This window comes from Cherax quadricarinatus, chromosome 14 (genome assembly GCF_038502225.1).
Source record: "Cherax quadricarinatus isolate ZL_2023a chromosome 14, ASM3850222v1, whole genome shotgun sequence".
NCBI lineage: Eukaryota > Metazoa > Arthropoda > Malacostraca > Decapoda > Parastacidae > Cherax > Cherax quadricarinatus.
This window is the reverse complement of record NC_091305.1, coordinates 19,341,866-19,355,047: the sequence shown is the minus strand read 5'-3', so window position 1 is coordinate 19,355,047 and position 13,182 is coordinate 19,341,866. Positions and strand designations below refer to the sequence as shown.

Genomic DNA, 13,182 nt, shown 5'->3' with positions numbered 1-13,182 from the left:
CTTTACCTTTCTTTTACTCTCCATATATTCTGCTCTTCTTATAACACTTCTGCTTTGTAAAAACCTCTCATAAGCTACCTTTTTCTCTTTTATCACACCCTTTACTTCATCATTCCACCAATCACTCCTCTTTCCTCCTGCACCCACCCTCCTATAACCACAAACTTCTGCCCCACATTCTAATACTGCATTTTTAAAACTATTCCAACCCTCTTCAACCCCCCCATTACTCATCTTTGCACTATCCCACCTTTCTGCCAATAGTCGCTTATATCTCACCCGAACTTCCTCCTCCCTTAGTTTATACACTTTCACCTCCCTCTTACTTGTTGTTGCCACCTTCCTCTTTTCCCATCTACCTCTTACTCTAACTGTAGCTACAACTAAATAATGATCCGATATATCAGTTGCCCCTCTATAAACATGTACATCCTGGAGCCTACCCATCAACCTTTTATCCACCAATACATAATCTAATAAACTACTTTCATTACGTGCTACATCATACCTTGTATATTTATTTATCCTCTTTTTCATAAAATATGTATTACTTATTACCAAATTTCTTTCTACACATAGCTCAATTAAAGGCTCCCCATTTACATTTACCCCTGTTCTTGTTCTTGTTTATTTCCTCTTATCTCCATGGGGAAGTGGACAGAATTCTCCTTCCCTAAGCCATGCGTGTTGTAAGAGGCGACTAAAATGCCGGGGGCAAGGGGCTAGTAACCCCTTCTCTTATATAAATTACTAACTTTAGAAAGAGAAACATTTGTTTTTCTTTTTGGGCCACCCTGCCTTGGTGGGATACGACCAGTTTGTTGAAAAAAAAAATTAGTAAGTTGAGAAAGCTTAGGGAAAGAATGGATTTGTTAGCTGAAAATAGGAGAGGAGAGTTATTAAATGGAGAGTTAGAGGTACCAGGAAGATGGAGGGAATATTTAGAGGAATTGTTAAATGTTGAGGAAGATAGGTAAGCTGTGATTTCGAATATAGGGTAAGCAGGAATAACATCTTATAGGAGTGAGAAATAGGTAGTAGGTTGGTAAACAGCAGCCACCCAGGGAAGTACTACCGTCCTGCCAAGTGAGTGTAAAATGAAAGCCAGTAATTGTTTTACACGATGGTAGGATTGCTGGTGTCTTTTTATTCTGTCTCATAAACATTCAAGATTTCTGGTACGTCTTGCTACTTCTACTTACACTTAGGTCACACTACACATACATGTACAAGCATATATATACACACCCCGCTGGGTTTTCTTCTATTTTCTTTCTAGTTCTTGTTCTTGTTTATTTCCTCTTACCTCCATGGGGAAGTGGAACAAAATTCTTCCTCTGTAAGCCAAGCGTGTTGTAAGAGGTGACTAAAATGCCGAGAGCAAGGGGCTAGTAACCTCTTCTCCCGTATATATTACTAAATGTAAAAGGAGAAACTTTCGTTATTCCTTTTGGGCCACCCCACCTAGGTGGGATACAGCCGGTGTGTTGGAAGAAAAAAGGAAAAATATTCATTTTTCCTTTTAGGCCACCCGGCCTCGGTGGGATATGGCCGATGTGTTGAAAGAAAGAAGAAAGAAACATGCAAGATTTCAGGTACATCTTGCTACTTCTACTTACACTTAGGTCACACTACACATACATGTATAAGCATATATATACACACCCCTCTGGGTTTTCTTCTATTTTCTTTCTAGTTCTTGTTCTTGTTTATTTCCTCTTACCTCCATGGGTAAGTGGAACAGAATTCTTCCTCCGTAAGCCATGCGTGTTGTAAGAGGCAGCTAAAATCCCAGGAGCAAGGGGCTAGTAACCCCTTCTCCTGTATAAATTACTAAATTTAAAACGAAAAACTTTTGTTTTTCTTTCTGGGCCACCCTGACTCGGTGGGATACAGCCAGTTCATTGAAAGGAGGAATTAGGAAAAACCAGTTGTGAGTGTGGGGGAAGTGTGTGGGGCAGTGAGTAGAATGAAAGGGGGTAAGGCAGCTAGGATTGATGAGATAAAGATAGAAATGTTAAAAGCAGGTGGGGATATAGTTTTGGAGTGGACAGCATTTTTATTTAATAAATGTATGGAAGAGGGTAAGGTACCTAGGGATTGGCAGGGAGCATGCATAGTTCCTTTGTATAAAGGCAAAGGGGACAAACGTGAGTGTAAAAATTATAAGGGAAGAAGTCTGTTGAGTGTACTTGGTAAAGCATATGGTAGAGTTATTATTGAGAGAATTATGAGTAAGACGGAGAGCAGGATAGCAGATGAACAAGGAAGCTTTAGGAAAGGTAGGGGGTGTTTAGACCAAGTGTTTGCAGTGAAACACATAGGTAAACAGTATTTGGATAAAAGTAAAGAGATTTTTGTGGCATTTATGGATTTGGAAAAGGCATATGATAGGGTGGATAGGGGGGCAATATGGCAAATGTATGGAATAGCAGGTAGGTTACTGAAGGCAGTGAAAAGTTTTTACGAGGATAGTGAGGCTCAGGTTAGAGTATGTAGGCAAGAGGGGGGATTATTTCCCAGAAAAAGTAGGCCTTAGACAGGGATGTGTGATGTCACCATGGTTGTTCAATATATTTATAGATGGAATAGCAAGAGAAGCGAATGCTTGGGTGTTGGCAAGAGGTGTGGGGTTAAAAGATAAAGAACCTAACACAAAGTGGGAGTTGTCACAGCTGCTCTTTGCTGATGGCACTATGCTGTTGGGAGATTCTGAAGAAGTTGCAGAGGTTGGTTGATGAGTTTGGTAGGGTATGTAAAAGAAGGAAGTTAAAAGTGAATATAGGAAAGAGTAAGGTGATGAGGACAAACAAAAAAAATTATGTAATGGAAGATTGGATATCAGATTGGAGGGAGAGAGTATGGAGGAGGTGAATGTATTCAGATATTTGGAAGTGGACATGTCAACAGATGGATCTATGAAGGATGAGGGTAATCATAGAATTGATGAGGGAAAAAAGGTGAGTAGTGCACTGAGGAGTCTGTGGAGACAAAGAACTTTATCCATGACAACAAAGAAGGAAATGTATGAAAGTACAGTTATACCAACACTCTTGTATGGATGTGAGGTATGGGTTGTGAATGTTGCAACAAGAAGGCTGGAGGCAGTGGAGATGTCATGTCTGAGGGCAATGTGTGGTGTGAATATAATGCAGAGAATTCATAGTTTGGAGACTAGGAGGAGGTGTAGGATTACCAAAACTATTATCCAGAGGGCTGAGGAGGGGTTATTGAGATGGTTTGGACATGCAGAGGATGGAACAAAATAGAATGACTTCGAGAGTATACAAATCTGTAGTGGAGGGAAGGCGGGGTTGGTGTCGGCCTATGAAAGGTGAAGGAGTGGGTAAAGGAGGCTTTGTGTGCGAGGGGCTTGGACTTCCAGCAAGTGTGTGTGAGCGTGTTAGACAGGAGCGAATGGAGACAAATGGCTTTTAGGGCTTGACATGCTGTTGGAGCGTAAGCAAGGTAACATTTATGAAGGGATTCAGGGAAACCGGCAGGCAGGACTTGAGTCCTGGAGATGGTAAGTACAGTGTCTGCACTCTGAAGGAGGGGTGTTAATGTTGCAGTTTTATAACTGTAGTGTAGGCAAGACAGTAATGGAGTGAATGATTAACCTTTTCTTTTTCGGGCCACCTTGCCTTGGTGGGAAAAGGCCAATGTGTTAATAATAATAAAAATTACACACCATATGATTATCCATTAGAGTAACTACAAGATCAATCTTCCTAATATCTACAATAAAAAAATAGAGAAAATTAAAACAAACTTAGGAAAAAATTCACTTTTACCTCTGCACTGAGTTTTAGATGTAGAGGTACAATTTTCCTCATCACTACCATCTCGGCAATCATCTTCCATATCGCACACCCAGTTGGTATGGATGCAACGACCATTTTTGCATCTGGTAATTGAAAAGAAAAAAAAAAGACTAATTTTATTTATTACCATCTCTAAAAAAGTTTTTGTCACCCTGCCTCGGTGGGAGACGGCCGACTTGTTGAAAAAAAAAAAAAAAAAAAAAAAAAAAAAAAAATTTTTTTATCAGTCTGATGTTTACAATGTTGATATTAATTTGAAAGAAGACAAAATGCTATATTAATGAGCTATAAAATATTAAGACAGATGCTCATGCTATGCAAATCCCGCTTATGTATTTGTCTAACCAATTTTTTAAATATGCTTAAATTATTATATATACCAAAATGTATCAAACCTGCAGAGCTACCCAAAGTATTTCCTTCAATGTTGGTATCTGGCAATTTTTAAATTGTTTAGCTCAATAAATTTTTTTTTTTTTTTTTCAACAAGTCGGCCGTCTCCCACCGAGGCAGGGTGACCCAAAAAAGAAAGAAAATCCCCAAAAAGAAAATACTTTCATCATTCAACACTTTCACCACACTCGCACATTATCACTGTTTTTGCAGAGGTGCTCAGAATACAACAGTCTAGAAGCATACACATATAAAGATACACAACATATCCCTCCAAACTGCCAATATCCCAAACCCCTCCTTTAAAGTGCAGGCATTGTACTTCCCATTTCCAGGACTCAAGTCCGACTATATGAAAATAACCGGTTTCCCTGAATCCCTTCACTAAATATTACCCTGCTCACACTCCAACAGATCGTCAGGTCCCAAGTACCATTCGTCTCCATTCACTCCTATCTAACACGCTCACGCACGCTTGCTGGAAGTCCAAGCCCCTTACCCACAAAACCTCCTTTACCCCCTCTCTCCAACCCTTTCGAGGACGACCCCTACCCCGCCTTCCTTCCCCTATAGATTTATATGCTTTCCATGTCATTCTACTTTGATCCATTCTCTCTAAATGACCAAACCACCTCAACAACCCCTCTTCTGCCCTCTGACTAATACTTTTATTAACTCCACACCTTCTCCTAATTTCCACACTCCGAATTTTCTGCATAATATTTACACCACACATTGCCCTTAAACAGGACATCTCCACTGCCTCCAACCGTCTCCTCGCTGCTGCATTTACCACCCAAGCTTCACACCCATATAAGAGTGTTGGTACTACTATACTTTCATACATTCCCTTCTTTGCCTCCATAGATAACGTTTTTTGACTCCACATATACCTCAACGCACCACTCACCTTTTTTCCCTCATCAATTCTATGATTAACCTCATCCTTCATAAATCCATCCGCCGACACGTCAACTCCCAAGTATCTGAAAACATTCACTTCTTCCATACTCCTCCTCCCCAATTTGATATCCAATTTTTCTTTATCTAAATCATTTGACACCCTCATCACCTTACTCTTTTCTATGTTCACTTTCAACTTTCTACCTTTACACACATTCCCAAACTCATCCACTAACCTTTGCAATTTTTCTTTAGAATCTCCCATAAGCACAGTATCATCAGCAAAAAGTAACTGTGTCAATTCCCATTTTGAATTTGATTCCCCATAATTTAATCCCACCCCTCTCCCAAACACCCTAGCATTTACTTCCTTTACAACCCCATCTATAAATATATTAAACAACCATGGTGACATTACACATCCCTGTCTAAGACCTACTTTTACCGGGAAGTAGTCTCCCTCTCTTCTACACACCCTAACCTGAGCCTCACTATCCTCATAAAAACTCTTTACAGCATTTAATAACTTACCACCTATTCCATATACTTGCAACATCTGCCACATTGCTCCTCTATCCACTCTATCATATGCCTTTTCTAAATCCATAAATGCAATAAAAACTTCCCTATCTTTATCTAAATACTGTTCACATATATGCTTCAATGTAAACACCTGATCTACACATCCCCTACCCACTCTAAAACCTCCTTGCTCATCCGCAATCCTACATTCTGTCTTACCTCTAATTCTTTCAATTATAACCCTACCGTACACTTTTCCTGGTATACTCAGTAAGCTTATTCCTCTATAATTTTTACAGTCTCTTTTGTCCCCTTTCCCTTTATATAAAGGGACTATACATGCTCTCTGCCAATCCCTAGGTACCTTCCCCTCTTTCATACATTTATTAAACAAAAGTACCAACCACTCCAACACTATATCCCCCCCTGCTTTTAACATTTCTGTCATGATCCCATCAGTTCCAGCTGCTTTACCCCCTTTCATTTTACGTAATGCCTCACGTACCTCCCCCACACTTACATTCTGCTCTTCTTCACTCCTAAAAGATGGTATACCTCCCTGACCAGTGCATGAAATTACTGCCTCTGTTTCTTCCTTAACATTTAAAAGTTAATATATCATACTACATTTTTAATAGCATTTACTGGGAAAATACCAAAACTTTGATATACCTTTGAAGAGTTTCGAAAGTTAATCTACTCTAGGAGCCCAGCCATGGACCAGGCTCGTCTGGTGCTTGCCTGGTCAACCAGGCTGTTGCTACTGGAGGCCTGCTGCCCCACATTTCCATCACAGCCTGGTTGATCTGGCACCTGGTGAAGATACTTCTCCAGTTTCCTCTTGAAGGCTTCTACACTTGTCCCAGCTGTGTTTCTAATATCTTTCTGGTAAGATGTTGAATAGGGAGGGCGTAAAGGAGGTTTTGTGTGCGAGGGGCTTAGCATCCAGCAAGTGTGTGTGAGCGTGTTAGATAGGAGTGGAGCCAAGTGTTTTTTTTATGATTTCACATGCTATTGGAATATGAGCAAAGTAACATTTATGAAGGGATTAAAGGAATCTGCTGGGGCTGTTTGCAATTTTGAACTGTAGTTTCAGCACCCCTCTGGCAAGACAGTGATGGAGTGAGCAATGATGAAAGTGTTTCTTCTTTTTTTGGGTCACCCCTGCCTGGGTGGGAGATGGACGGTTAAAAAAAATGAGAAAAAAAAAAAGAATTCTTACTTGTGTGTATTTTGTGGGCAATCTTCATACATGCAATCAACCTCATCTGAATCATCACCACAGTCATTATCATAATCACAGCGCCAACTTGGAGCAATGCAGTGGCCATTCGCACACTGCCAAGATGGTGGGTCACACGATTTTTCTCCACACTCGGGCTTCATCTGAAATGCGTAAATGTTTACACCCTCAAGGCAGAACACAACAAGGGCAAAGTGAAGGAACAGCATGGAAACTATCAGATTTGTTGAGTTTTTTGTTCCTGACATGACCATGTGTCACCTTGCTGGACATTGGCAAAGCTATTTTCTGTAATGTGAACACAACCTGTGAGGTCACTCTTGTCGAGTTCCCTTTAATAAACTTCTTTTTTTTTACTTGAGAACTACCACTAAACAAAACTTGGACAAAGCATCTAATAACAGCTTTTGCATAGTAAATAATGCAATATTACTTTCTGAATTTGAGAGAAATTTACCATTTATAAGACAAGAACATAAGAAAGAAGGAACACTGCAGCAGGCCTACTGGCCCATGCAAGGCAGGTCCATGTGAGCAAGTAGCTCACCTCATCAGTATAATCTCCACAATCATCATCTTTATCACAGACCCACTGGCTGGGAATGCACCTTCCGTTGCCACACATGAAGAAGTGCTGAGGACAAGTACTGTTCACAGATTTGCAGGTTCCATTTTCTTGTATAGGAGAGCCATCAGGGCACTTACACTCTTCAATATAACCTGAACTTGTTATCTGGCAACAAAATAATTAACATCTAAATTATAGTAAGTGCTACAACCACTAGATATTTAAAGCTACATTTTTTTTTTTTAACAAGTCGGCCGTCTCCCACCGAGGCAGGGTGACCCAAAAAGAAAGAAAATATCCAAAAAGAAAATATTTTCATCATCATTCAACACTTTCACCTTACTCACACAATCACTGTTTTTGCAGAGGTGCTCAGAACACAACAGTTTAGAAGCATATACGTATATACACAACATATCCCTCCAAACTGCTAATATTCCAAACCCCTCCTTTAGAGTGCAGGCATTGTACTTCCCATTTCCAGGACTCAAGTCCGGCTATATAAAAATAACCAGTTTCCCTGAATCCCTTCACTAAATATTACCCTGCTCACACTCCAACAGATCATCAGGTCCCAAATACCACTCGTCTCCATTCACTCCTATCTAACATGCTCATGCACGCCTGCTGGAAGTCCAAGCCCCTTGACCACAAAACCCTCCCTTACCCCTTCCTTCCAACCTTTTCGAGGACGACCTCTACCCCGCCTTCCTTCCCCTACAGATTCATAAGCTCTCCATGTCATTCTACTTTGATCCATTCTCTCTAAATGACCAAACCACCTCAACAATCCCTCTTCAGCCCTCTGACTAATACTTTTATTAACTCCACACCTCCTAATTTCCACACTCCGAATTTTCTGCATAATATTTACACCACACATTGCCCTTAGACACGACATCTCCACTGCCTCTAACCGCCTCCTCGCTGCTGCATTCACAACCCAAGCTTCACACCCATATAAGAGTGTTGGTACTACTATACTTTCATACATTCCCTTCTTTGCCTCCATAGATAACGTTTTTTTGTCTCCACATATACCTCAACGCACCACTCACCTTTTTCCCCTCATCATTTCTATGATTAACCTCATCCTTCATAAATCCTTCTGCCGACATGTCAACTCCTGATTATCTGAAAACATTCACTTCCTCCATACTCCTCCTCCCCAATTTGATATCTAATTTTTCTTTATCTAAATCATTTGATACCCTCATCACCTTACTCTTTTCTATGTTCACTTTCAACTTCCTACCTTTACACACACTCCCAAACTCATCCAATAACCTTTGCAATTTTTCTTTAGAATCTCCCATAAGCACAATATCAACAGCAAAAAGCAACTGTGTCACTTCCCATTTTGTATTTGATTCCCCAAAATTTAATCCCACCCCTCTCCCGAACACCCTAGCATTTACTTCCTTTACAACCCAATCTATAAATATATTAAACAACCATGGTGACATTACACATCCCTGTCTAAGACCTACTTTTACTGGGAAGTAGTCTCCCTCTCTTCTACACACCCTAACCTGAGCCTCACTATCCTCATAAAAACTCTTTACAGCATTTAGTAACTTACCACCTATCCCATATACACCTACCATCCGACTTACGACCGAGTTCGGTTCCGAGAAACCGGTCGTAAGTTGAAATGGTTGTAAGTCGAGCTTTACTACTGAATATCAACAAAACATTTTTGTAATGACTTCATTTTATTGTTTTATTTTGGTATTTCAGGTTTTACTTTACTTTTTATGCTGTTAGTACTGTATTTTATACTGTAAGGTTTAGGATAAACACTGTGTACAACACAAATAGTTGTTTATTTCCCAGAAGTTTGGCATAAAAAACACGGTCGTAAGTTGAGTGGTCGTAAGTCGAGCAGGTCTTAAGTCGGATGGTAGGTGCACTTGCAACATCTGCCACATTGCTCCCCTATCCATTCTATCATGCCTTTTCTAAATCCATAAATGCAATAAAAACTTCCCTACCTTTACCTAAATACTGTTCACATATATGCTTCAATGTAAACACTTGATCTACACATCCCCTACCCACTCTGAAACCTCCTTGCTCATCCGCAATCCTACATTCTGTCTTACCTCTAATTCTTTCAATTATAACCCTACCATACACTTTTCCAGGTATACTCAGTAAACTTATTTCTCTATAATTTTTACAATCTCTTTTGTCTCCTTTCCATTTATATAAAGGGACTAAACATGCTCTCTGCCAATCCCTAGGTACCTTCCCCTCTTTCATACATTTATTAAACAAAAATACCAACCACTCCCAACACTATATCCCCCTCCTGCTTTTAACATTTCTGCTATGATCCCATCAGTTCCAGCTGCTTTACCCCCTTTCATTCTACGTAATGCCTCACGCACCTCCCCCACACTCACAGCCTGTTCCTCACTCCTACAAGATGTTATACCTCCCTGGACAGTGCATGAAATTACCGTTTCCCTTTCTTCGTCAACATTTAAAATTTCCTCAAAATATTCTCGCCATCTACCCAAAACCTCCCTCTCCCCATCTACTAACTTCACTACTCTGTTTTTAACTGACAAATCCATTTGTTCTCTAGGCTTTCTTAACTTGTTTAACTCACTCCAAATTTTTTTCTTATTTTCATTAAAATTTCCTGACAGTGCCTCTCCCACTCTATCATCTGCTCTCCTTTTGCACTCTCTCACCACTCTCTTCATCTTTCTTTTACTCTCCATATACTCTACTCTTCTTATAACACTTCTGCTTTGTAAAAGCCTCTCATAAGCTAACTTTTTCTCTTTTATCACACCCTTTACTTCATCATTCCACCAATCACTCCTCTTTCCTCCTGCACCCACCCTCCTATAACCACCAACTTCTGCCCCACATTCTAATACTTCATTTTTAAAACTATTCCAACCCTCTTCAACCCCCCCACTACTCATACTTGTACCAGCCCATCTTTCTGCCAATAGTTGCTTATACCTCACCCAAACTTCCTTCTCCCTTAGTTTATACACTTTCACCTCTTGAGACTAAACACTTAAGATGAAACAAAATGATCATAGCTGCTCTTGTAGCTATTAACCCTTAAACTGTCCAAGCAGATCTACGTTCACATGCATAGTGCTCCCAAAGTTCATCTACGTTTTTTACATATTTTCAAACAAAAAAAAAAAACTAGTAGATCAAAGTTTTTTTTACGTTTTCAAATGTAAAAAATAAAAAGAAGCTCTACTTTTTTTACATACTTTCAAATGTTGAAAAAACGCAGATCTACGTTTGGACAGTTTAAGGGTTAATAGGTAATTACAAATACAAAAAAATAAATGATAATGGTCTCATAAGAGAGCATGATGTTAATTGAAAACAAGTTCTACCACCCAAGGATAATGCCAGTATCATCAGCAAAAAGTAATTGTGTCAACTCCCATTTTGTATTTGATTCCCCAGCTATAAATATGTTAAACAACCATGGTGACATTACATATCCCTGTCTAAGACCTACTTTTATTGGGAAGTAATTTCCCTCTTTCCTACACACCCTAACCTGAGCCTCACTATCCTCATAACTCTTTACAGCATTTAGTAACTTATTACCTATTCCATTTATATTCCTTATTTTCCTGCCATAACTTATCCTTCAACATTACTGCCACTCCTTTCTTAGCTCTAACTCTATTAGAAACCCCTCACCTAATACCATTTATTTCCCCCCACTGAAACCCTCCTACCCCCTTCAGCTTTGTTTCACTTAGAGCCAGGACATCCAGCTTCTTTTCATTCCTAACATCCACAATCATCTCTTTCTTATCATTTGCACTATATCAATGCACATTCAAACATCCCACTTTGATGGTTTTCATTTTCTTTTTAGTAAGCTATACGGGAATAGGGGTTACTAGCCCATTGCTCCCGGCATTTTAGTTGACTTTTACAACATGTATGGCTTACGGAGGAAAGATTCTTATTCCGCTTCCCCATGGATAGGGTAAAAAGCAAAATATCTAATGATGTTAGATAAAATTAATTTACTGATACACACCTTCATACCATCTGGGCAGAGGCATGCAAACTGGTTGTTAGGACGGCCCATGCAGAGGTGGGAACAGCCTGTAGTCTGGTTCCTGTGAGTAAGTTATAAAAAGATTAAAGGCTCAAATCTTAATAAAAAAAAATGAAAACACAATTACAGTACTGAACATGTCCAGTATACCACAGCAGCTACCAAAGCCCAATTGAACACCTTATGAAAATTGTAACCATTAAATTCATGGCTTTTTGTCCATCTTTATACCTGTATAAAATGAAAACACACAGTATTGATACTTTGAGAAAAATCTAAGAAAAATAAATTGTTTGAGTATTTGTAATGACTGTAACTGCAGCTCAGTGTTTGTAAATATTTAATAAGTTTTAAACTGCAAATGTTGTAAGTGAAAAATGTCTTAGGTCAGATCATAAACAGGACTGTTTATCTCATGGCCATAACCAGAAGGATAAATCAATGAAATTTAAGATCTTAGAGTATACGTAAATGAAAACTCTGATTTAATCTTTTAAATACTGTAGTTATATCCCCTTGACACTCACCCACAGCTGTTGTTGCCCACTTGAGACAAATGACCAAACACCTTAAGGTCAACAAGCCCCTTTTTTGTAAGGTTTGCAATTGGAGCAATTCCCCATCCAAATTCTTTGTCAGCCTGTAGTACCTGGTATACCGTCCAATCATCCCAATAGACTGTTGACTTATATATCCCCAAAGCAAAAGGTTGCATCACTTTATCCTGCAATACCAAACAATTACACTTCACATTAAGTACAGTACACATAATAAATACTGTCTTGTTAAAATTTTACATACAGGAAATCTAGATACTACAATCTCTATGTATTAAATATTTCAATTTAACAGCACTTAATGAATTACTGAATTATAGTACTTGATATCATAGAATACATGAGACAATCACATTTCATCAGGAAAACATGACAATCATGGTTTTAGGTTATTGAACCAAAATCAATTTAAGAGATGTCTCAACTAATGGCACCATTTAAGCAAATACAATGCCTTGAGCCTAGGCTACTAAAAAATTGGAAATATTCATCATTCTTTCAATAGATGTCTTGCTAAAAGTTTGCAGAGGTCTCAGTTTAAATGGCCCTCCAAACTATAACATCTCCTCCACTCTAGAGGACTGGTGGCACTGTACTTATCACTTCCAGCACTGCAGTCTGGCTAAATGGCTTCCCCAAATTCCTTTATAAATGTTTCACTGATAGCACTCCCACAGCACGTCAAATCTTGTGTCTCCACTCACTTCAATCCAACATGCTCACATATGCTTAATGGATGCTCCACTTAAAATGTCCTTCACATCCTCCTCTAGATACAAGGAGAATGGAATAAGCAAGTAAGAGAGAGGTGAAGGTTTATAAACTACAGGAGGAGGGCAGTTAGGGTAAGATATAAACAACTATTGGAAGAAAGATGGGCTAATGAGAGTACAGGCAATGAGGCTAAAGAGGTATGGGGTAGATTTAAAAATGTAGTGTTAGAGTGTTCAGCAGAAGTTTGTGGTTACAGGAAAGTGGGTGCAGGAAGGAAGAAGAGCAATTGATAGAATGATGAAGTAGAGTAATAAGAGAGAAAAAGTTAGCATGTGAGAGGTTTTAACAAAAGTGATACAAGGAGAGAGGAGTATATGGAGAGAAAAAGAGAGGTT

The 13,182-nt window shown here is 39.2% G+C and overlaps 1 protein-coding gene across 1 annotated transcript in view; it reads right to left on the bottom strand.

Annotated features, from left to right (window-relative positions):
- The window catches only part of LOC128695906 (sortilin-related receptor), a gene marked incomplete at its 5' end in the record, with an annotated part of 164,529 nt that overhangs the window by 117,148 nt on the left and 34,199 nt on the right, over positions 1 to 13,182 (bottom strand). Inside the window, 5 exon segments of the mRNA XM_070084886.1 lie at positions 3,795 to 3,907; positions 6,865 to 7,028; positions 7,433 to 7,618; positions 11,496 to 11,577; positions 12,044 to 12,240. Coding sequence (XP_069940987.1) covers positions 3,795 to 3,907; positions 6,865 to 7,028; positions 7,433 to 7,618; positions 11,496 to 11,577; positions 12,044 to 12,240 — 742 coding nt within the window.